The following is a 25,203-nucleotide window of genomic DNA, read 5'->3' as shown; positions in this document are numbered from 1 at the left end:
GTTCAGCCCTAAAATGTTGCCGTGTAAACATGAAACTTAAGAAACAAAAAAGATTGAGAGGAGACGCTGTGGTGTAAACAGGGCCTCACTGAGTTCACATACCATCAGACTTCATTCTATCCCGACAGGCTGGATACTGAGATGAAACATCTGTCATCAGCTGGGATCAGCCACAGCGACCCTGAGTAGAAGTGTTGTTGAACATTTCTGAATCTAATTATTTATTTATATCTCTTATTCTGATTTGTTTCAAAGAATTTTCTACAAGTGACTTGAATGAATCTGAAATAAATCCCTTAATGCACCGATGTCTCATCTGGACTGTTCAGATCTGTTGGATTCTGTTTGTGGACGGGATGAGCGTCATCTGGCAGCTACCAGAGGACACCTGAAGACGTAAACCAGAGGATGGAGAGGCAGAGTCTGCGACAGCGAGACGGATGAAGAGAGAGAGATGCCATGCAGCAGGGTTTCATGCGTGGTTAGTGCGGGATGAGGAGGTGAAGTTAGCAGCCAGAGAGACGGCGGCGGCGAAGAGGACGAGCGTCCCACAGCGTGGACTCACCCAGACTGTTGTTCTCTTTAACACTTTTCTCCTGTAGCTGTTCTAATCGCACTGTGAACAACAACGACAGCAGAGACATGTGACTAACGGAAGCTTTCAGCTGAGCTTCACCATTGGTCACAGACCGGTTCCGACCCGCTTTTAGAACGTGTAGTTAACGTGCCGAGCCAGCAGAGGGCAGTCAGTGTGTTTGAGTTGCTCCTTCAGTGAGAATTCATTCTTTCAGTTTGTTTTTGTTTTTTAAAGGGACGAAAAGGAAGTCCTGATGAGGTCAATCAATATGTTTGTGTGTTTGTTTGTGAGGAGATTTTATGTATCTGTGGGTTTGTTACCCTGCAGTGCCGCCAGCCTCTCATTGGTGAAGTCGTTGTCGGCCTGCAGAGCTTCGATGCGAGCCTGGAGAACCTGCTCCTTCTCCTCCATCTCCTCGATCCGCAGCTCCAACTCCCTCTTCTCCGTCGCTCCGCGCTGAGTCAGCTCCTCCTGCCGGCCTTCTGCCACCTGCAGCAGCAGAACCGTGTGAAGGACCAGACAGAAGAACCGAGAGCAAAGAAAGCTTGTGCTGGTCTGTGGGCAGGTACCTTAATTTTGTCAGTGAGCTCTTTGATCTCGTTGACGGCGTCGTTGTACTTGTTGGCGAGCTCCCCCAGCTCCTCCTGGCCCCTCTCAGACATCTCCTTCAGGTGGGTGCACTCGTCCTCCGTGTTACTGAGCGAGCGCTGCAGGAAACACAAAGCTCTCAGTACCAACTCAAACTGTGAGGCGAGGCTGGGCGGTGTGCAGACAGTCGCTATCAGCTTCCCACCTCCACCTCCGACAACTTCCGGACCACCTCGATCTTCTCCTGCAGGACTCTCCTCAACGACTCCTTGGCTGTGGTCTCATAGTTGTGTTTGTCCTCCTGAAGAGCCAGCAGCTCCTTCCGGATCCCTTCCTCCGTCTGAGACTGTCAAACCATTGATTCATCATTTGGTGATGACTTGTAGAAGACTGATATTTCAGATCTACTCGGACAGTCACTACCTTTGAATAAGCCTGCAGCTGACTGCCCATCACCTCCAGTCTGGAGAGCAAACGGTCCTCATCAATCAGAGCCTGACGGGGACAAACCAACAGTTAAAAAAAAATAAAAACTAATTCTGAGTGATGGACTCATCGGGCTAAGAAATGAACTCCCTGCTAACCCATAATAGGTCCTTCAGCTTTATATTGGTTAAAAAAAATTATATTTATGTATAATAAACTAGTCTCCATGATTGAGAAAGTGTCAGAATTAACAGGTGTGTATTGCGCCCAATCTATCCAGGGGTATTTTAAGTCTTTACATTTATACATTAGCTAATATAAGAAAGTTAATCAGCAGAGACATAATCTGTCTGTATTATAATTACAGTCATGCAAATCAGGTTTTAAACAGTGGGAAAGACATTGTGTGGCCCGAGCCTTTTGGAGCAGCAACATGTACCAACATGTGGTTAGTTTGATGAGAAATGAGAGCGAAGAGCAGCAGGGAGGCCGTACAGAGGCAGAGCGATGTTTCCTACCTGCCAGCTGCTCTCCGAGGCCTCCTGAGTGCTGGCGAGCAGACGCTGCAGAGTGGCTAGCTTCTGCTCCAGCATCTGCTCTCGGTGTAAGGCCTCCTGAGGAGGGACGGCAGGGCAGCCATCAGACACATCAAGGACAAACACACATCAGCAGAGACAAAAACTGTCCTGAAGTGACGCATTTGTCCTCTTCTTCATCAAGACATTGTAATTCAGAAACACACTGAGAACCAAAAGCATCAGGCAGCTCCTCTCCACATGAACCAACAATGAAAACATTACTGTGTCACTCTGTAAACTCAGGAAGGGAAGGAACAAAGTTACACTGAGCTGCTTTAGGCTGCATGTTTCATTCAGAAGGAAACAAACATGTCGACTCTAAGGCATCTTCTGCAGTGTTAGGAACATTGACATACAGGAACAATGAAGAGAATAAGCCGATCTTGAAACAAACATTTCCTTTCTGATAGTTGGATTTGAGAGTTATTGAAGCTCGGCCCGTTCACACCACAATGTCTTCAAGTGGAAATGCAAAACACTGTTTTTCAAACAGAAAAACGACACGCTGTCAACTGAAACGTTGTCGAGAGGGCCATATAATAAAGCCTGAAATATGATAGGAAACTTTCAAAACAAGTTTGTTAAAACTTCAAAATCAGTCTGTATGTTTATCAAAGCTCTTGACAAGTTTCTGTTTCAGAAACAAGAGAGTGAAGTACTGCAAAGAATGTCTGGGTTTTTTTCTTGTACTTGCACCAGCAGAGCTGCTGCTCCTGTTTCATGCAGAGCGCTGACTACCTGGTGATGAGCACTGAGGCAAAATGCAGGCAGAGGATCGCAAAACCACCAGAAACAGTTAAAAGTTCAAGGTGAGTTCGATCCCATCTCAAAATTCAGACTGTTACTGTTTAAGTTGGTGTTTATATTTGTGGCAGCCTCCGGCATGCTGTAGTTCTAAGCAGTGACCTGTAGGTGTCAGTGTATTACCTGTAGATACTGGGAGAGCTGGAACAGTTCCTGAGAATACATACTGGGAGTGTTGGCTGGAACCTGGAAAACATACATATAACAACATATTTACACCTGTCTGCAGAACGTTCAGGCCTTAGCTTGAACTAAAAGTGAACAAGAAAAACCAGAGGTCAGAAGAACAAGCTGTTGATATAAAAACACACATACAGAACTTTATATACCGACTATAAAGTGAATGAAAACAACTGAAAACCAGCAGTCACCCATCCTTAACATGTTATATACTTGCTGATTGCAATTCAAATTAGGCTGATTGGGTATTAACTGCAAACAGTTTGAAAATACCTTGTAAGCCAGTAGTTATTAGAAAATGTGGAAAAATTATTAGTTACTTCAAAGGGTCATATTATGCAAAAATTTACTTTCTAAAGGTTCTCCAGCAGTACTACTCGTCCCCATACCTGGAACGACGTCCCAGAAGTAAGGACAGTCTGTCCTCTCTGTCCCTGGCTTGTTTCAGGTTTTAAAAAGTGTGTTGCTCCAACCAGCCAATCAGAAACCATCATCGGGGGTTTAGCCAATCCCAATCAAGGTAGGCCCTGCCTTCTGGTTCCATTCCCACCAATTCCTGCTAATTTAGCGGTGTTTCCACCGCAGTACGTACCAGAGCAGGGCGGAGTGGGAGGGGACAGTATATCAAAGTGCACCCAGGCCTAACTCTGTCTCGCGGTCCCGCCACAGAAAGTACGGTTAAGATGTAGGCGGAGTTGTGAACGACTCGGGGACGCGTGAAGAACACGGAAGTGGCCGGTGGCGGCCGGCGGCGGCCGGCTTCACCCGACCGCAACTCCACGGGCATCTGAGTGGTTCTCTGTGACAGAGTGAAAACTTTCTCATTGTGAACAGCAGCATCCAGCTCCTGCTGAAGCTCCGCCTCCTGTTAATGAGAGGAGGAGCTCCTGCTGAAGCTCCGCCTCCTGTTACTGAGAGGAGGAGCTCCTGCTGAAGCTCCGCCTCCTGTTACTGAGAGGAGCGTCTGCACCTCGTTAAAGGACCACGATGTTGTTGTTGCGCGTCAACGTTTCAATCAAGCAGTTAAATCAACCAGTGAGCACAAAGCGGCGTATGTAAACAACAACAGGAGGTTTACGGCCGATGAAATATTTAAATATCGCAGTCAAGTCAAGAGTGGCGATGGTCACTGACCAATCAGCAGACGGCTGCATTGTAGCTCCTCCTCACAGACCCTTCCTCAGTGCTAGGTACCTCGATCGAGGGGGAGCCGGTGGTCACGGTTTCTTTCCGTACCATCCACAACTTTTCAGTCGGACTGTGAGAAAACCCGTCCCGCACCTCGACGCCCCGGCACAGAACATGTGGTGGAACACAGAACGTGTGGTGGAACACAGAACGTGTGGTGGAACACAGACTGTGTGGTGGAACACAGAACGTGTGGTGGAACACAGAACGTGTGGTGGAACCGCGGAATTATTGTGTACCTCACTGCGATCATCTTTTTCTACACGCTAGTTGTCACATTTGAGACGCTTCCAGTCATTTTCTGAAAGTAAAGATCAGATCTGAGGAAAAACACTGAAAACCTCATCTGGAATAACCGGCGTACACCCAAAACTAGTCTCAAACCATACCAAAACAAGTCCATGGCTCAAAATAAATCAAGAAGCACTGCAATAAAACAAACTATCAGGAAATGAAAGAGCCACTGCAGAGGAGCTGAGGAGCTCCAGGTCTCAGACCTCAGTGTTACTGCTTCATCAGCCAGTCCCTCAGCTCTGTGCAGAAAACAGGACGCAACGTTTTCACTTTGCTGGGAACTCAGTCGGCGTGAGAGTAACAGCAGGCAGAAAGCTTGGCCGAGAAGAACAAGCCCAGGAAAAAAACTTGTCCTCCTGATCCACTTGAAGGATTTCTGAGGGCCGAAGCACCGACTGGCAGCAAATACTGCATTCCTCAATCAGCTGACGACCTCGCCACACACACACACAGACACACACACACACACACACACACACACACACACACACACAGACACACAGACACACAGACAGACACAGACACACACACGTCTTACCTTGTCTACAGGTAGCGGTAACGGAGCCTGGATGACACTGAAAAGGAGAACGAGAGCGGAGAAAACAGTTGGTCACCATGGAAACAGCAGGGAGCGGAGACACGTGGAGTAACCACGGCGACAGTGGGGGGGGGGGGTTCTTGAAGGTCTTGTGACACTGGTTTTTCACCCTGGTGTTACACAAACGCTGGTCTCCGTACCACAGTCTGCAGGAGCTGCTGTGAAACATCAAACATCCACGAGCTTCAGGAATCTAATCTTTGATCAATTCATTTCAAGGATTTGTCGGTTAAAAGCATTCAACTTCATCAGGTGGTTAGTTTTCATGTCTTTGTATCTGAATGCTCAAAGATTTCTTTGTAAACCCATTTATTTCCCTTGATGTTGAGAGATTTCAATGAATTCATATATTTTTGATTGATGATGCACTTAAAATCAATTGATCGATTTCCTAACCCTATTTGACTGATTGTTGGGTCTGATCTGGTCATTTGGTCATGAGCAGTCAGTCATTTGTTTAATTCTTTGATTGGTTGGTTGATTAATAAGTAATTCATTTAGTTCAATCCATCAGTTGTTTGCTTTATTGGCTGGTATCATTTAGCAGATTATTTTATCATTTTGCTAAGAATTTCATTTCTTGTTTCATTTTTTCTTTGGTTGGTTGGTCGCTCATTTGTTTCGATTAGTTTGGATATTGATTTGTTTGGTTCAGTAGCTGGTCAGCTGCTTGATCGTCTGGTTGAGTTGTTTATTCAACAGGTTGATTGATTGGTCATTTATTCAGGTAATTAGTTGATTACTCAGTTTGCAGACAATTTAGTTGGTGGAACATTTAGTCAACTGTTCCATCAACCGGTTCTTTATTTGTTTGATCAAGTGGTCAAATGGTGTTCAATGAGTTTGTTTATTCAGTCAGAATGATTATTCTGGATGGACTGTATTTTTTTGTCGCATTTGTCCTTTATGAAAAACTGATTTTTATGGTGTTTTGAAGACTATTGGTTGGAACAAAAACATTTCAAGAGACACACGGCATCTTTGCATATTTTTAAACATTCGAATGATAAAATAATCGATTAATCAAGAAAATAACCAAATGAATAAAAAAGCTGCCCTGAAGTCACCCCGAGTGTAAAAACAAGTTAACTATATTAACAAGAAACTTTTCTGGTCAGATTCAGACATTTGTAACACGCACGCACGCACGCACGCACGCACGCACGCACGCACGCACGCACGCACGCACGCACGCACCCAGCAGAGCCTGTTGAAGTGTTAAATCACGGTGTTGTGTGGAATGAAGAGAAAGTCAAACACAGCCGATCGTTAAGCCGGACAGAGCTTCCTGAAAGTTCAGTGAAAGTTGGTGATGAATGTGACAGTTCTTAGCACAGAGGAGCCTCGGGGAAGTTTACAGGACAGCAGAACAAGTCTGTGGTCGACTTCATGAACATTCAGTTATATAATGTTTCTCTTCAACTGCTTACAACCAAATCGTCTTTTAGGCGGTGCAATTACTGCTCCTAAGAAATGTAATGCTAAAGATCGAATGACACTGGAAGAAAAAGACTTTCAAAACTAAGGATGTTCACCATGAAATCAAAAATCTTTTGTCTTCTATTCATGTAAAAGACTCTGATTAACGATCAGTTAATGTTAGACTTCATCAAGCCAGACAACAAAACAATATTCTGGATGTGTTGAAGTTGTTTCTAAACTTGCTAATCAGCACACGTTAGTGTTCATCTCACTGGCGTCTTTAAAGTTGCTGGTTTGATCACCATTGAAGGCCGCCTCCTCTTCAGCAAGCCGAGCGTTAAACCCACGGTGGTCAGAAAGAAGCTGCTGCCAAAATGAGACTTCCTGCAGCTCGTGTCTCCTTCATCTTCTGTCCACGACAGACAGCAGCCCAGCATTCCCCCAAAGATTGTAACTGCTCGTCCAGGGCCACCATGGCGCTCTCACCACTGTTCCACCATGAGTTAGAGCGTTGACCTTCACCTGCTCAGCCTCCAGATCATTCTGAAGCTCTATGTGCTGCTCTATCTGTTGCTTGTAGAGCTCCAGGGCTTTTGCTGTCTGTTCTATCTCGACATTTCTTATCCGCTCTCCAGTCGGCGAGAAACCAAAGCACTATAACACACAATAATGTAGGAGCACATCAGGTTTGTTTTCAGAAGAGAGACTGAGAATCTAGTCAGAGTTCAGGAATGAAGGTAAACTTGACTTGGGCCAAAGTATAACTCAGCTCTGTCAATGTGTAACCTGCAGGATAGACTGCAGCCATAAGTGCAGTGATTCTGTATTATTGAGCCTTAAGAGTCAAAACTCCGGCAAAAAACACAAAAAACTAGACGTCCAGAAGAAAATGCAAGTGTGAATGCTGAAGACTGAATAAGGCTGATCATTAGCCATTAACGTCTCGGAATCTAATGGATTGGTCCTTGGATGATGACAAATCATCCCTGAAGTTTTCATGCAATTCGGGTTCATAGTTTTTGTGAAAAGTTGGTGAATTACATACAAACAAACCAATAAATAAATACATGCAAGGACATCTCTCCACCTTCCTACGACACAGTTTTCTTCTTGTCCACTCAAGGGTTGATACGCAGGTCCGGCTAGTTGCAGGCATGACAGTTCGGCACCCCCGTATGTCGACTAATCATTGAACAGACGAGGTTCACCTCTTCCTAGCAATGATCCACATAATGTGACACTTCTACCAGATTTGATGCGACTATGTTGTGGATTGGGAATAAAATGTTCAAAGAAGAACAGAAAGACGGAGCTCAGCAGAGTCTCAGACTCCAGGCTGTGTTGAAAAGTGGAATCTTTACAGCAGGTGTTTGCACCACAGACTTTCAGCCTGCAGAGCTCAGACCAGCTCTGCACCAAAATAACATGAGAAAAAACAAAAAAAAGATGGGCGGAAATTCAGAGCTTAACACGACCTGAATTCACAGATCTCCAACTATGGCTCATGTCTGCCCACACACAGTGCAGCAGGCCTGCAGGAACCAGTCAACCACGTCTGATGGAGCTGGGAGAGTTTTGCATGCAGTCCAGCTGAGACTGAAGATGGAAAACACCAGCACAAGTTTCCATCTGCACCGCACTCCGATATTTCTACCAGTAAAGATCTTTTTACAATGACACTGCAGCTCAGACTTGTCCTGGAGGCACATGAAGCTGTCTGGGAGATCGTTCCAATCCCTCCTGCACGTGACACCTTGTGCTTATTCAGCACAGACTGAAACAGTCTGCAGACCGCTATAAAAAACCTGCCATCAAACATCTTGTCAGATTACTTCTGTTCAACTTTAGAAAGCAAGTCGGGGCCAAGTTCTCCCTCAGCGAAAGAAACCCTCATCTATATGGGACATTCCGGTAAAGATCTCCATTTCAACTTCCAATAAAACTTTTAAAATAAAGTCACATGTCAAAAATAGATGTCTGAATTTAAGACAAAATGTGAATCAAAGTAAAAAAGGAATTCACAGCAGCTGAAATGTTTTCAATAGATTATTTCTGCAAGACTATTTGAACGTTGACATAAATCTTAAAACCAAAAGTCTCATTCTTCAGGGTTTCCTCTTAGCATTACTTTTTTTGATGATATTTCAATTTGGCAACAAATTCATTAAAGAATAAATAGGGATGCGCCGATACGATAAGGACAAGTTCTTTTCTTTAGCTACTTGCCGATACCAAGTACCGATAAGAGTACTTATTAAATGCTATACTCCATTACTCGCGCGATCTTGTGTGACGTCACGCAGTACTTTCCAGGTTGTATCAGGAATCTCTGCAGTACCAGACCCGTACCAGTAAACTCTCCTCCAGCAGATAGAAGGCTTCATCAGAACAAGATAAAGGTGGTGATAACCAGGGTCAATTACTCTGGATGAACTGCACCTCCATTAAAAACCAATCAGTGGAGCTATTGGCTCAAAGCTCAGTCATAATTAAAAAAGGCGTTTTCTTAAAAGCTTTCTGCAGATCAGAGCAGAGAGAAACACCAGCCTGACTATCTGTTCAATAGTTGAGGAGAAGTAGAAGGGAAACCACTCATGAAAATGCTTTCAACACAGTCGCTGGATCAGCTTCGAGTTCTGAGGCCTCAAGAATCCACAAATGTGATCCGGACCATTTGGGCTTTTCACAGCAAACAGTGGAAGACTAAGTCCAGGGAGGCCCTATGAAGTCCGAGAAGCCTGAGCCAGACCGTCCCCGACTGAAACCTACCTGTCAAGTCTTCTTCCTGAGTGCGTCAGCTTGTGATCTATCAGAGGTCAAAGTTCACCAGAGGCCCTCTCCTCCTCAGAAATCCACCGTTCCTGCCTCACTCCATGTTCTCTTCTGGTTTTAGACAAAGCAGCTGATACGTCTCCACTTCTCCAGACTGAGAGAAATCATCCCACAACACAAGCTCTTTCTTTTCCTCTGACTCGCTGCTCCTCCTCTCCCCTGAGCCAAACAGCTGACTTTCTTCCTTTAACTCGGAGCTCCGCCCCCAGCCTGCCCTCGGCTGTGAGGAAACAACCGCCTCCCCTCTGGAGCGGTCTGGAGTCTTTACTACCTGAGCGATCTCAGGCAGGATAAAGGTGAGCTGGTGTGATAAAGAGGGCCTACGCCTGCGTCAACCACGTGCCCACCAACAGTTTTCAGGAAATCAGTGAGCCACTAACAAACTAAGCCAAACAAAGAAGAGTTATCGTCGTGCATACAAAGATCAATGAACACCCTCAACAGGTTGGACTTCATTATTTTGCAGTCGTGTCAAAAGTTGTTTCACCCAAATAAGAGAAGGTCACACAGACTGGAGCCGTCTTCTACATTTAGCTATTTTATAGTACATATTTAATGGTCTTGAAGAAGAGATGAGGGATAAAAAAAAAAATACTTTGAAAGTGCACTCAGACATTTAAAGGACCCGGTTTTTATTAAAAAATTGTTGTTTAAAGGGACTTCATTAGTTTATCACATCATAGCAGTATAGAATACCAAGAAAACTAAATAAAGAGTGAAACCAGAAGAAAAAATATATAAAAAAAAAAAAAAACAATCTAGGAAACAAGAAACTAGAAAACCAGTTCACTTCTCTGAACTTCAGGTCTCCACAACCTAAACAGAGCCGCTCGTCCTTCAGCTGCAAGATTGTAGATTTGAATCATCTCGTTCAGTCCAAATAGTCAAGCACCGAGCATGGCAGCCGCCTATTCTGCTGTGTGATTATTAATGAATGAATGACACTCAGGCTCCATTCCCATGAGAACAATTGGCTGTGTTTCCGTTTTCGTTACAGAAAATATTTGCTCGCCTTACACTCGGAAATGCCACACAAGATACAACAGTGTAGTTTGCTTCCCAGGCCACTAGATGGCACATGGCGTAAACGTTCAAGCTTCTTCTTTCACATATATGAATACAGGCCTAATGGCACATGTATAAACTTTGTTTTTTTAATGTCTCTGCATGTGAAACAGACATTTGCATAGTAAACACACACTTCATTGGAAAAGCGCTATTAAGGGTCCGATTACTCAACGTTTTCAAAACTTACGTTGCGTTTTGGGGCTTGGAACCACTGACAATATAACTTATAGAAAACGACTCCCAAGGTGGAACGTGACGAAAATGCTCCAACTCCATGTAAGTGGGGGGAAACACAACTTTCTGTAAACGACCAGGGTCCATCTTTGTTTAGACAGATGAAACGCTGCTACTGCACAACTCCACTACATGTACTTGTTTATTCCCCCTGTAGTTTCACACATTACTTCTATCTGCACCTGTAGACTCTCAACACAAATACTTTCTATTCTCCTCTCATTAGTTTTTAATAGAACATTTGATCTTATTAGTTCTCTGCCGGCCTCCTATAGTTCAGTCCAACACTTTACAACGTCACGGTCACACTGAATTAAACTGCTGAGGGAACAAGCATGATTGGAAATACTTATTTCAAAATCAACTCGTTCATAACAAAGAATGTTTTATTTTTCAATGAAAACGTGAATGATGTGCAGAATCAAACATGTCTCTAATTTTTAATTTCCAAAACGTAAAGATCATTGGTCCATAGAATTAGTTCCACCTGTGTGGATTCTGCAGATAGAATTCCTCAACATTTTGGAAAGGAAATTCCTCTAAATTCCTCCTCTTCAGCATTTGAAGGCATCAGGAGAATCAGAGAATTATGAACCAATCAGAGGCCACCTCTCAAAAGGTATAGACCACATGGTATCATTTGACCAATCACCTTGCTCTTTACTGGGCGAAATACTAACCGGAAGTCAGTTGCAAGTTGTGCACACAACCCGATAACTTGCTATATTTTGGTGGAAAAAGATGGATTTAGACAAAATTAGACTGTGACAAGTAGTGACGGACATTATATGCATATTTAGAGGCTTTGAGCAACACGTCTGCTATTTTATCGGCCGTCTTTTCCTAAAACTGCCCGTCCAAATGACGGCTGGCTTCCTAAAATCATGTTCCCAGTCCAGATTCTCTTGGACTTGGAACTTTTATTTTGACAGTCACCGTAACAACAATCCAACTTGGTTGTCTGTCTGTGTACATATGTCTGTGTTCTCCCATCATTAATGTTTATAGCGTACTGTCCTTGTGTGGCTTCATTACAAAATAAAACTTCAGCATTTCTGCCATTGCCGTGTAAGCAGACTGTTTTCAGAACGTTGCTGTATAAAACACAAAATGTTTGTGAAGCCAACGCGCTTCAGAATTATGTGTTTTCACCTCAAAAGTTAATTCCAAAGACTGAGCAAAATACAGTTGTGCTCATAAGTTAACATACGCTGGGAGAGTTTATGATTTCTTGGCCGTTCTTCAGAGAATATGAACGATAACACAAAGCCTTTCTTCCACTCGTGGTTAATGGTCGGGTGAAGCGATTTATTGGCAAACAACTGTGTTTATTCTTTTTAAATCAAAAAGAAAAAGAAAGTCCCCAAATGACCCTGATCAAAAGTTTTTAAAAAAGCATTAAAACAATACCGAGCACAAGAAAGAGGAAAGAAAGGGTCACGTTCAAATAGAAAATGATTAATTACATCCAACCTACTGGGAGGGCAGCTCAGAATGCAGGTATTTAAAAGCCTCAGTGTGAGAGGGTTACCTGAGTCAGCTCATCGGAGGCTCTCCCTTGTGTTTCCAGACAGACGTCATGACGAAATGACAGTCAGGCTGTCGTACAACGACACAACGGTGTCACAGGGGCGTTTAAACTTCTTTTTGTGTTCAGGCACAGAGGGCGACTGAATAAAGTTGTGTTTGGCCGACTTCCAGATGGCTACCGGAGGGGGAGCAGAGACCTTCTCCGACTAATAATAAAACTGTCTGATTTAGCTTCACATGGCTGCCCTTCAGAAACACCTCACACACAGAAGCTGAAGTCACTGTAACACAATGATCAGCGCTGTAGAAAAACACTTTTTGCTTCTGCCAGTCTGGAACGCTTCAAAGAAATGAGGTATGATCAGAACTTTAATGCCACATTTACATCCCGGCGAAAAAGTCACAGACCAAATCTTCAAAATCACAGACTCACTGTTTTCTACCAGACGACTGGATGAAATGACGTCAGATGGCAGCTTATGGAAGGATTTACCTCAAACAGGCGTTTACATGACGACAGAGTAGAAGCGTGTAAAAAAGTTGCTTCAAACGTGGCTGGAAGCATGGTTGCCATGGAAACTTACACCCAAAATGCAGTGAGAGTTTTATGTTTTCACTTGAAAATGTCATGTAAACAGGGCCAGAATAGAATTCTATTTAATTAGCCATTAAAGTAGTTTTTGTTCTCCAAAGATTGCTGCTCTGAGATGAATCAATAAACTAACACTTAATGTTTAAATGAGACTAAATTCTGACATGAGAATAAATGGTTAATAAACATGAACTGTGTCCACAGTCAACTTCTGCTGGCAGGATTTTATTTTCACAGCTCCGACAGTGGGAGCGAGATAGACCACCCGGGTGGGGGTTCAGTCTGACTCGGTCTCAGAGTGGGCGGGGTTCTGGCAGTACATTCACACTCGTACAGCATCGCCAGCAGCCAAGTACAAAACACATAAGTGGAACCACAAGGACAGCAGGAGGCTCCTACTGGTGGAATTAATACATTTCGCTTAAACACTGAACTGTACTTATGGTAATAATTAGGGATGTCCCGATCAGATCGGTAGATATCGGATCGGGGCCGATATTGGTGATTTGTAAGTGATCGGGAATCGGCAAATCCAGCCGATCAGCCCGCCGATCTAAAAAAAAAGGGTTAGAAGGGTTAGGGTTACCCTAACCCTTCTAACCCTAACCCTCTGAAGCCACTGAGAGGATAAACAAGCAGTCTGGAGGGATTTTAAGGTTGATCACCAAACCAGTCCAGAGGCCAGTTGGACTATTTGCTTCACCACAGTCCTGAGAGGTGGAGCACCAGAGCTTCACCACAGTCCTGAGAGGTGGAGCACCAGAGCTTCACCTCAGTCCTGAGAGGTGGAGCACCAGAGCTTCGTGCAAGTGAAGCGTTGCACGAAGATCGGGCAAGTGACCGCTTTTGGTAATTTCCACACACATTACATTTGGCACCAGTACTTTGCCTAGGTGAGATCAAGAACCAAGTGGTCTTCACCCAGCCAATCAGCAGAGATTACTCTATATCACAGACCACATGATTGTGACATTTGACCAATCAGCAGAGACCTGGGAGGCCTCCGATTTCCTTTTTTCTCTGAAGTCAGAAAAAGGGGGCCATTTGGCTAAACTTACTGTGCATTTACAGTTGAAACATCAAAACTAACCATGGTAAGTTGATGAAACTCACACATTTTAATGTTGAGTAGTTGTGCTAAGTCATGAAATAAGTGTTATTTGTGAGTAACTTCATGAAATGAGTGAAATTAAAGCATGAAAAATGTGGGTGCCAAATATGATCATATGCCCGATTCACCTAAAAATGAGAATTGGCTTGGTGTGACCTTTTTTGGACATATGCCCGATGCATCTAACTAGTCATACTCAACACATTTTCCTTACAAATAAGGCAATACAAGTTAAGGCATTATGTTTTAATGTTGCTAAATGTTTTTAAAACAGTAATACCTGCAATACAGTGATTCAGACTTAATTTTAACCCATTAATTTAGAAATCCTAAAGGTATAAATAGTAATTTGTTAGATTTTTCCTAGTTTATGACCTAATTCCAGTTCTATTGGATACATTTTTAGCAAGTGTCTGCTCAGATGGTTTATGGCAAATGGGGGGTCAGTGTTGTCATGCCAGCCGATCATGCCATCAGTGACGATGATAAGAAGGAAGATGAAGATGTGGCAGACCCTTATATTCCTCCACTCAAGTCTATCAAGGAGATGGGGACAATGGTTGTCTGGCGTGGTACATATGACTATGTCACCAGTGATGATGGGATACTGGCCATCAGGTGGAAGGACAACAAAACTCTCACTCTGCTGTCAACAGACATGCAGGTAGAGCCGATGTCCTCAGTTATCAGGGACTGCAGTGAGACCAAGATGAAACAGCCAGTGAGTTGTCCAGCTGTCATCAAGAGTTACAATGCCAATATGGGGGGCATTGATAAGAGTGATATGCTGGTATACCTCCACCGCACCCCCATGAAGTCCAAGAGGTGGTATCTGCATCTGTTTGCATATGTCATTGATGTCAGCCTCACAAATGCCTGGGTCGTGTACAAGCGGGCCTGTAAGGCCCTTGGTGAGAATATCCAGTCTCTGAAAGAGTTCAGAATCCAGGTATTCCAGGGAGCCAGCAGCCAGAGGCCAGTCACACCTAGCTCCAGAAGAAGTTCATCTTCATCTGTTGATAGCCTGGCCACCACTGCTGATGTCCCGACACCTGTCCCAGGACACCGCAGCCACACCCCAAATATGGCTGCGTGGTTTGACCTCTTCCTGTTCAATGCTCCTGTACATGCCAAACGGCAGACATGCAAGTACTGCAGCAGGAAAGGCAACTTTCTCAAGGCAAATGTGATCTGCAGGGTCTGCAAGGTCCACCTCTGCATGGACAGTGAGCATATCTGTTCGTTACTTCAAGAAGTGTCCTAATGTTGTCTAAAGTGACACTATGTAAGTTGGCAGGTGTCTGTATCAGCACTTATGTTGTATTGTTCTAAAAGTTATTCTAATTTTAAAGAAATACATGTTCCTTTCAACTTATATGTTTTTTCCTTGGATTTTTTATATACAAACTTCTTGGATTTTTTTTTACCATTAACGGGCAAGGACCCAAATATGGTAACTTCATTTATGTAAATTTTCTCCATGAAAATGCAAAAATGTCAAAAATTTTAAAACAGTAATTATGTCATGTTAGGTCCCCAAATAACACTCCAAAGTTGAATTTTTGAATTTCAAAGTATTTCAATGAGTGCCCTATAAAGGGTTAACACAACTAATCTGATAAGACATCTAAAAAGTAAACATGCGGTGGAGTACGCTCAGCAAAGACCATCATCCATGGACAATAGATGACGTAATGGCCCCCCTCCTCCCCCCACCGCGGTCCGCTACGTCACCTAATAACCACAACAATCAGGGACTAGAAGCTCGGGTGGAGCTGCAGAAGCTAGAAGCAGTGGAGCGGGGCCATAGACCTATAAAACTAGAGTTATATATAGTGGTTTATGTGTTTATGTGCAGAAGTCTACTTCTATATTTCTATGTGGTCTGTCTTCTTCTGCGTTTTTGTTGTGTTTGGTGAGTCACAGCGCCCCCTAAAGGCAATTGGGAATTGGGTTCTTCTGATTGGTTTTACTGAATACTGTTTATGTTGTAGTTTTTTATACTTTCTATGTTAGTCAAACTGATTCACTGGGTTTCATTTTCTTTTTATTTGCCACAAAATCCAGGTGAAGTAGTTTAAGTTAAGATAAATAACAGAAACAAGACTGCAGAGTGTAACTGGGTTTTGTTGTTACAATAATTACAATCATTTCTAGGTAAACAAAGCTTCTGCCAATAGTACTTTTAGCTTCAGACATCTTAGTCGCTCCAAAAATAGACTATTGAGTATATTTGCGATAGCAATGTAAGTATCGGATCGGGCAAGTATCGGTATCGGCCGATACTCAATTCTGAAAAATCGGATCGGTATCGGGGCCAAAAAGTGTGATCGGGACAGCCCTAGTAATAATGATCAATAACTATCACAACCTGTAAATGTAATTATGTGTTCTCTGAGGAGCTTGGATGGATCAGCGTTCAGAATAAAGGTGTTGATGCTTACTCGCTTCGTCGGCGTGCCTCCATCCCATCAGGTAGGAAGAGTTTGATTGTTGACACGATGCAGCCATGAGTCACTGCAGACAGACAGAAGAGCACAACGGGTGTCACTGGACCAGAGAAACACTGCGCCTGCTTTTACTTTCATTACATTTCATCCTCATGTGACCTGAGGATTCAGGTTACAACCGCATCATTGACCTCACCGCTTCACCAGTCTGGTTACCATGGTACCCGCTCACCCGCAGCTTCAACATCCTGTTGGTTGACTGAGCATTCACGTTGTGGCTCAAGCTTTCATGTTTTCAGCCTTAGGCTTCAACTTGAGTTTTGGATTTCCTGTTGTAGTTATAGCAGTCACACTGTAGTTTAACATTCATGTTGTAGTTATAGCAGTCACACTGTAGTTTAACTTTCATGTTGTAGTTTTAGCAGTCACACTGTAGTTTAACTTTCATGTTGTAGTTTTAGCAGTCACACTGTAGCTTTAGGAGTCATGTTGTAGTTTTAGTGTTCATGTTGTAGTTTTAGTGTTCATGTTGTAGTTTTAGCAGTCACACTGTAGTTTTAGCGTTCATGTTGTAGTTTTAGCAGTCACACTGTAGTTTTAGCGTTCATGTTGTAGTTTTAGCAGTCACACTGTAGTTTTAGTGTTCATGTTGTAGTTTTAGCGTTCATGTTGTAGTTTTAGCAGTCACACTGTAGTTTTAGCGTTCATGTTGTAGTTTTAGCAGTCACACTGTAGTTTTAGCGTTCATGTTGTAGTTTTAGCAGTTACACTGTAGTTTTAGCGTTCATGTTGTAGTTTTAGAATTAATGTTGTTCATTTAGCATTTATATTGTAGTAGGGCCGGGCAAAACATCGATTCAATCGATTTATCCAATTTGGAGCTAAAATCGATTTTCATTGTGCAAATTTGAGTTTTTCCCGCCCCGTTTTTTCATCATTCTTCCCGTTCTGGTCTACCAATCCTTGTGGGCTTCCGTTGTTGTTGTTGCACTTTTGTTTAAACCTGGTTAAAGCTTGAATCTCTTTTAAAAACATTTTTTTAAATGATGCAAATTCTCCACCAACGCAAGTCTCCTCCTTCACAACAGTCCTCGACTGGGTCCGGTACTCGCCAGCTCGTCCTCCGATGGGGGGGGGGGGGGCGCTCGGAGGAAGAGCCTGAACACAGGCAGTATTTTTGCTGCTAAAGCCAGTTTAAGTCACAGCAGTTCCATTTCACTGGACGGTTTAATGCAACGAGCCTCCAGACGTCATTTGGACGGTCAATATTTGAAAATGACGACCAAAAAAAATAGTGCCTGAAAGCCGTCTAACTCATGTGTACAGTAGAATCTCGGACGAGTGACCCGGTAAGAGAAGACAAATAGTTGAGCATGGAGAGGTTTCAACTGTTAACACACCTTAATGAGCGGATAGCCTCGCAGCAGGGGGCACTGCTGTGAAGTTTACTTCAGTCAAACATAAGGTCTGCAGACCAAAACCAGCCGCAAAAAGCTCCGATCAGCCCAGAAACCACCAAGCCAGGTGGTTATATAGGATTTAGGATTCTTTTAACATTTCACTGTATTTTGCAGCAGAATGTTTCATTAATATTGACTTTATGTTGAGATTGTAGTGATTTTCAGTACTAATTGTGTGATCTTGCTAAATTTATCATGAACACTGTGACCACAAAAAAGAAATACTTTCAAGTGTAAATTCAAAGGTTATTATAGCTTATTTTACCAGCCCAGCCACTCAAGATGAAACTGACTGAATGTGGCTTCTGAAGTTACATTTTACTTAGCATTTATTTTGTATACCTCTTCGTTGATATTATAAAAATCCTAGAGGAAATACTGGTTTACCTGCAGTTTAACTATGAGGACAATTACAGCAATAAAGTTGCACTTTTGACAATATACATGATGTCTGCAGTTATTCTGAGTGCACTGAGAAAAAAAATCGAAAATTGAATCGAAACTCGATTATATATATTTTTAGGCGTAGATTTTTTTCCTATGTTGTAGTTTTAGCATTCATGATGTGGTTTTAGTAGTCTTGTTTTTAGTTGTGGCTTTAATATTTATTTTGTGGGTTTGGAGTACTTTTTAACTTCATTCTCCAGTCAGAGTGAGGCCGTGGCGCAGCAGCAGTGTTGGCGCGTTTGTTGTGGACGGTAGTTCCATATAAACAAGACAGGAGCAGACAATGCCTGCAGGCTGTCCAGTATGAACATGGTATTAGTAGAGCTGAAAATCTGACCTCAATATGGGCTGTGCACCACGAGGAGAAGCAGCAGGTCGTCCTCTTTAATGGTAAATGAGCCCAGAGCCTCCTCCAGGGTTCCTCAAGAGGAATTATTTCACTCACGTCTGAGTGTGGATTATGGACTACACCAGGTCTTAAAACAATCTGTTCATTGTGAGTCAAACATACGACCAATATAAAGGCTTTGAGAAGTGTGTGTTAAACGTGCGAGTACCTTTGCGTGTGTTCTCCGTGACGTCGACGCCAAACTGAATGATGTCCCCGGACAGGACCTCGCAAGGCGGACTCTCCTCGGAGCCGCGGCTCAACCTCTGGCTGTTGATGAACGTCCCGTTGCTGCTTTTAGTGTCCTGCAGGTAGAACTGACAGAGACACAGCAGGTGAGGTCACACCAAGGAAAATGAAGAAAAACTAATACATGGGATACAGCAGCCACAAGTACACGACTGAAATCTTTTCAAAAAACAAAGAAAATCAACAATGATAAAAAAAAAAAAAAACAAGGCATCCAGTTCTGAGGTTAGTATTTTTGTTGTGATTTTAAAATTCATATTCTGATTTGAACCGTTGTTATTATTAACTCTTATTTAGAGTTTCTCTGGGAGCTTTAGCACTCAAATTCTGGCTTTTCCGCTCGTGGAGTCTCTGTATTTATAACCAAACATTAAACAAATATTTGGAACAAACTCCAGTAAAACTGCAGGACGGCTCCGACTTGGAGGCGTTTCCAAACTAGGCTGAAGAACGTTCTGTTGGCGTTAATAAGACAGGATTTGTTTTATGTTGCACTACAACTCTTGTACTTTCAATTGTTTTGATGTTTTCCTGTTATGGTCATGCTGCTGTCTTTTCTTTTTGTCCTTTCTCAGGGTGTTTGTTTATGTAAATCACTTCGAAATGCCTCATTGCTGTAAAATGCTAAACAAAGTTGCCGTTCTTTCAGTGTTCCTGCAGCGGCTATGGGCCCTGTTTACACGACAACGTTTCACATGACCACACCTAATCCGCTAATAAAAGTGGGGGTGTTTCCACTGCAGGAGTGGACACAGAGACAACGATCTAGTTAGTATGTCGGGCCACTGGAGGGCGCTGTTGCTTGATTCTGTAATGAAACTACATAGACGTGTGCAGAGAACAAAACACTATAAAGGTGAAGAAAATGGAGAGAACCTGACATCCTAGTGGACTGATGAGGAACCGGATTCTATCAGGGAGAGTCTCAACTATTAAACTACTGATCTGGACCATAAAACTAGAATATGGACCGCGGGTCGTACCACTACGGGTCGTACCACTACGGGTCGTACCACCACGGGTCGTACCACTACATGGCCACCATGTTTGTTTACAACTGGATGAGCAGGAGGGGGGGGGGGGGGGGGGGAGATGAGCAGTAACAGGCTCTGTAGCCTCCATCAGTCTCTGCAGGAGGGAACAGAAACCTTGAAAGAATCTTTCCACCTTGGGAGCCGGATTAAAAACTTTGCGGATGCACTGTATCCGCAAAGTTTTTAATGGTGCCGTACGGACCCCCCAAAAGTGAAGAAAGTTTTGTGGATACACTCTGATTCGTTGTGGTGTAAACGGGGCCTTAGAGTAATAAGTTAATAGGTTTGAGTTTGAAAATATTCTATCACAAGACGGAAAGAAATGCAGAAGTTACCATATAAGATGACTCGCCTGTTAAAGGATTAATAAAGACTTGGTTTAAAATAATCTGACGCTCAGTTTGAAAAGCTGAATTAGAGCAAATTCAGTAATTCTAGACATTCATTCATTCATTTTCTTCCTCTTATCCATTTCCGGGTCGCGGGGGTGACAGCCTGAGCACCCAGATCACACAGCACCGATTAAGAACCTTCCTGCGGGTGGTGGGCCCACGGGAAGGTGATTCTAGACAGCTATTATTTAAAAGGATCCAGTAGTAGATTAATTGAGCCTCAGAAATCGTCCCGATGGGAACACTCCTCATTTCTTCTTCCTCTCACAGCTGAGTCGACACTTTCCCTCCCATCATCACTTAATCTTTCACGGCTAAATTAAATCCTCCAGCTCCGCTTCAGTTGTACAGACGGCACAGCAGCATGTCACAGCATCATGACAGGAAGAGTCAGGAAACAATCTAAATAACAGCTGACTTGACACAAAGTCCAGGAGACAAATTAGCTCATATCCACACACACACACACACACACACACACACACAGTAAGCAATCTGAGCGGGATGCCTGAGGCTTGTTTGTGTCGTTCCAGGAGTTTCATTCATCAGCTCTCCTTCACGACTAAAAAGATCTGTCCTTCCAGCACAGACAGAGAGAGAGACCGACAGACAGAGAAAGACAGAGAGAGAGAGAGAGAGAGAGAGAGAGAGAGAGAGAGAGAGAGAGAGAGAGAGAGAGAGAGAGACAGAGACCAACAGAGACAGACAGAGACAGACAGATAGACAGACAGCGAGAGAGAGACAGCGAGAGAGAGACAGCGAGAGAGACCGACAGACAGACAGACAGTTAGAGAGAGAGAGACAGACAGAGACCGACAGACAGTTAGAGAGAGACAGACAGACAGACAGACAGACAGACAGACAGACAGACAGACAGACAGACAGACAGACAGACAGACAGACAGACAGACAGACAGACAGAGAGAAACATAACGTAATCCGCCGGAGCTGCAGTCTGGTCGCAGTGTGATGAAAGTTGTATGGTGTTTTATGCCCTCGTAAAGGTAAGCATGAGTCGAGTGGATGTTATGTTTAGTGTGTGTGTGTGTGTGTGTGTGTGTGTGTGTGTGTGTGTGTGTGTGTGTGTGTGTGTGTGTGTGTGTGTGTGTGTGTGTGTGTGTGTGTGTGTGTGTGTGTGTGTGTGTGTGTGTGTGTGTGTGTGTGTGTGTGTGTGTGTGTGTGTGTGTGTGTGTGTGTGTGTGTGTGTGTGACATGGCACACAAACAGTAAGTAAAACACTGCGGAGCTGATAGGAAGATAAAAAGTTAGGAGCAAACCGACGCTGCATGAAAATAGGTTTGTTTTTGAATGGAAGCACAGTGCTGCCACAGCGGGGGGTCTCCACGCAGAAACCACAACACTGGTCAATGAATCAAATCAAACTTTATTTATACAAAGTGCTTCACATAGACAGTAAAATGCGTTGTTTTTGCATTTTTGTTTCACAAACGTTTAAATTCTATTCAGAAAGGTTTTTGGGCCAGTAGTGGGCGCTCTTGTTTGACTACCAGGTCACAGGAGAATCTGGACTGGGAGTCAGGCCAGTCTGGTGGCGGCCAGTGTCAGGTAAACAGACCCCAAAGACACTACGAGGGTTTTGCGTTTTCGCTTGAAAACGTTGTCTTGTAAACGGGGCTCAGTCATGCCATCCATGTTTCTGTTCCGAGGAAGCACGGTTCACCTGTAAGGACTGACGAAACCTCTCAGATGAGTCGTGAAACATTTCGGCTGAGGGGAAGAACAAAAATAGAAAGGAAGGATTTGTTGAATCTCAAACTTGTCTGGAAAAAACCCCTGTGGTTTTCTCTGGGCTCGTTGCAGCGTAAACAAGGCCTAACAGAGACAAGAGCTTCAAAAATGCTAATGCTAACTGTTGGCAGGAAAGCGAGAGACAGCAGCTCTGCAGCTTTAATAAAGCCGTTATACACACAGAGACTGTGGATACAAACTAATGCTGCGTCCAGTGGGACAAATGTCATTGTTCTGTTCATGATTAATAAAGCACCCCTCCTTCAGTAAACAGGAGTTTCATGACATATCAACCATCATAACAGCCTCAGCCGACATTAAAGCTGAAAGATGGGGCCGTTAATCTTCACTGAAGACGCAACTTCAATTAAGTTTGTTAACGAGGACAAAGAGAAAGACAGCAGCTCCACGGCTGGTTTCATCTGAGCGCTCACAGAAACTATTATCATTCAGTATCAGAAAGTCGCAGCTCCACGTTCTTCCTCAATCATATCAGCATGTTCCCGCTTCACTTTAATCCCTTAACTTCTGTACTTGAGCTTTAAGTGAATAATCTCCCTCCTCATTAACAAGCACAAGTTTAACACCATCCAGGATCCTGGCTGCTGTTTCAGTAAAAAAAAGATGAAGTTACATCTTCTTCTTGCAAACTGCAAAACACAAACATCTTGGAAGAGATTTAACTGATATCAGTTTTTATTAACATCCACAATTCCAGTTTCACGCCAAGCATTCCTGCAGCATTCCCACCCACTGACACCACATTTCAGAGGGAAACACTGCATCTCTGTCTCTCTCCGTCTGTCTCTCTCTCTTCGTCTCTCTCTCTCCGTCTGTCTGTCTCTCTCTTTGTCTCTCTCTCTTCGTCTCTCTCTCTTCGTCTCTCTCTTTCTGTCTCTCTCATCAGATAAATGAACTCTGTGTCACTTTCTTTGGATTTTGATTCATCATCAGCTGCCAAAAGACCTGTGAAAACCTTCAGCTGGGAAACACCACAGCCACTTAACCAGTCAGCAGGTCGGCACATGACGCACACATACAGACACACGCGTGTTACTTAAGAGAAGGCAGCAGTCACCTGACAGCTCAATACTCTTTGCAGACACACTTAAGAAGTCGAATACAACTAAAGATAAGTCCGCCTCACATTTCAGTGTCTGACACTCCCTCTTTACACACAACCGTCATTCTTCACACATAATCAATAAGGTAACGGCAAACTGTTCTAAATGTTCAATCTCTTCCAGAAGCAAGCCTTTCCTCAAACAACCTTCCAGCGTTATTATCAGGGGCTGTGCATACATACAAGATTACAAATAATAATGTAATAATGCACTGTTTTTATTTAGCGCTTTTCTTGACCACCACCAACCACTCGCTCACTCACTGCATACACACAGGCAGTTTGGGGGTTCAGTGTCTTGCCCAAGGACACTTCGGCATGTTGGCAGGCAAAGATGGGAATCGAATCTGCAAGCTTCCGATTGGGAGATGATCGCTCTACCAACCGAGCCATGCTGCCCCACAATCCCATATAGGATTACATATAGGATTATATGTAAGATTACATATCTGCATGTGGGGCAGTTGAGAGGAATTTATTGCACAATTACAGGTGAGATAACATGTTCACACACACGTTTCCTTCATGAGGAAACGGGCTGAATAGTTTTGGCGAGCAGGACCAAACATCTTCCAGGGTGTCGGGAGTCCCGGGCCAGTCAGGACACATTTCTGACTTGGGCCTGATAAACAAGTTCCTGATCTCACACCATCAGGAGGAAAACAGTGAAGCGAAGCAGCACCGGGACTCAGATGGAGGTAAAGTACAACAACAAAATATTGTCCATGAAGTGTGATGTACTGCAATGTCATATACTATTATTATATATATTGGGAGCAGCTTTAAGAGGGACCCGGTTCGGGCCGAGGGTCTTCCTTCGGGATTCACGGTGCATGTTTTTGGACTGTAAGAGGAAACCGGAGTACTACTGGCAAGAGTGCCAACCAGTGGCTATGTAATAGCAGGAAGTAGTCGCATATGCACGTTTATTTGAAGTAAAAGAGGGAAAGTTAAATATGACGGACGTGGACGAATTGAGAAGAGGCTACTACATAGCCACCGTCCTTCAAGCAGGAATGGTGTGATCAGGTATGGACTAGTCCCCCTGGACAGAGAGACCCCCCACAGTCCTGCTGATTTGCTTTGTATTGCTTTTGTCTTTTCCAGACGGCTTGACTCGTCCAGTAAAGACAATGACAAAAAGCAAATGGAAAAGACAAAGACAAAACAGGAGAAGCATTGACTAAATGGAATAAGCAAAGACAAGACAGAAAAAGAAAATGACTACCTTTGGATATTTTTTGTATTATTGATTCTCTTTATATTTCCACATTTATTTCCTTTTAATTTTGGCACTCCTGTGATTCCATACCGTTTACTTTAACTTTTCAAGTGAAAATGCCTAATTTTTGCATTTTCATTTCAGAAATCTTTCACGTTTACGAAGCAATGTTTTGAAAAATCTTACACCGAAACTGTAGAAACGCTGAACACGATGCAGTTTTCCTGTTGGGCCACTAGTTGATGCTATTGTTTGTTTTTCTAATAAAACCACACACAGATGCTGCAGAGAACAATACACTATAAACATTAACAATGGGAGAACACAGACGACCAAGCTGGATTGTTATTACAGTGACTGTCAAAACAAAAGTACCGAGTGCAAGAGAATATGGACTAGGAGTGATTACACCAGGGAGGAAATTTTGTTCTGATTGGCTCTACTGAGCATGTGCAGAACATATATTTACTACTCCATTCACCCCCATCAACACGGAGAACAAGCATGAGTCACTTAATTTGGTTTTTTTTTCATTCCAAGCATGTTCTGCTGCCCCACTCTCGTTTGACTCCTTTCATGGAGTTCCATCTGGGTGTTTCCCAAACGTGATGCAGATGTGTAAAATACTGGCGGGTTGCAGTTCATGTCTGGAGGAGGCTGCAGCAGG

The 25,203-nt window shown here is 43.4% G+C and overlaps 1 protein-coding gene across 11 annotated transcripts in view; it reads right to left on the bottom strand.

The window, feature by feature from the left end:
• The window catches only part of slmapa (sarcolemma associated protein a), a 59,458-nt gene that overhangs the window by 20,731 nt on the left and 13,524 nt on the right, over positions 1-25,203 (bottom strand). For all 11 annotated transcript variants that reach the window (XM_080461557.1, XM_080461560.1, XM_080461562.1 and 8 more), the window contains exons 2-11: positions 18,937-19,084; positions 16,467-16,539; positions 5,174-5,210; positions 3,097-3,159; positions 2,110-2,205; positions 1,589-1,660; positions 1,371-1,511; positions 1,147-1,284; positions 898-1,066; positions 566-616 (exon numbers count right to left, since the gene is read on the bottom strand). In XM_080461557.1, coding sequence (XP_080317683.1) covers positions 566-616; positions 898-1,066; positions 1,147-1,284; positions 1,371-1,511; positions 1,589-1,660; positions 2,110-2,205; positions 3,097-3,159; positions 5,174-5,210; positions 16,467-16,539; positions 18,937-19,084 — 988 coding nt within the window. The remainder of the gene's footprint in view (positions 1-565; positions 617-897; positions 1,067-1,146; positions 1,285-1,370; positions 1,512-1,588; positions 1,661-2,109; positions 2,206-3,096; positions 3,160-5,173; positions 5,211-16,466; positions 16,540-18,936; positions 19,085-25,203) is intronic.

Source organism: Lipophrys pholis (genome assembly GCF_963383615.2).
Source record: "Lipophrys pholis genome assembly, chromosome: 4".
Classification (NCBI taxonomy): domain Eukaryota; kingdom Metazoa; phylum Chordata; class Actinopteri; order Blenniiformes; family Blenniidae; genus Lipophrys; species Lipophrys pholis.
The sequence above is the reverse complement of the archived record's forward strand: the minus strand, read 5'-3'. Positions and strand labels throughout refer to the sequence as shown.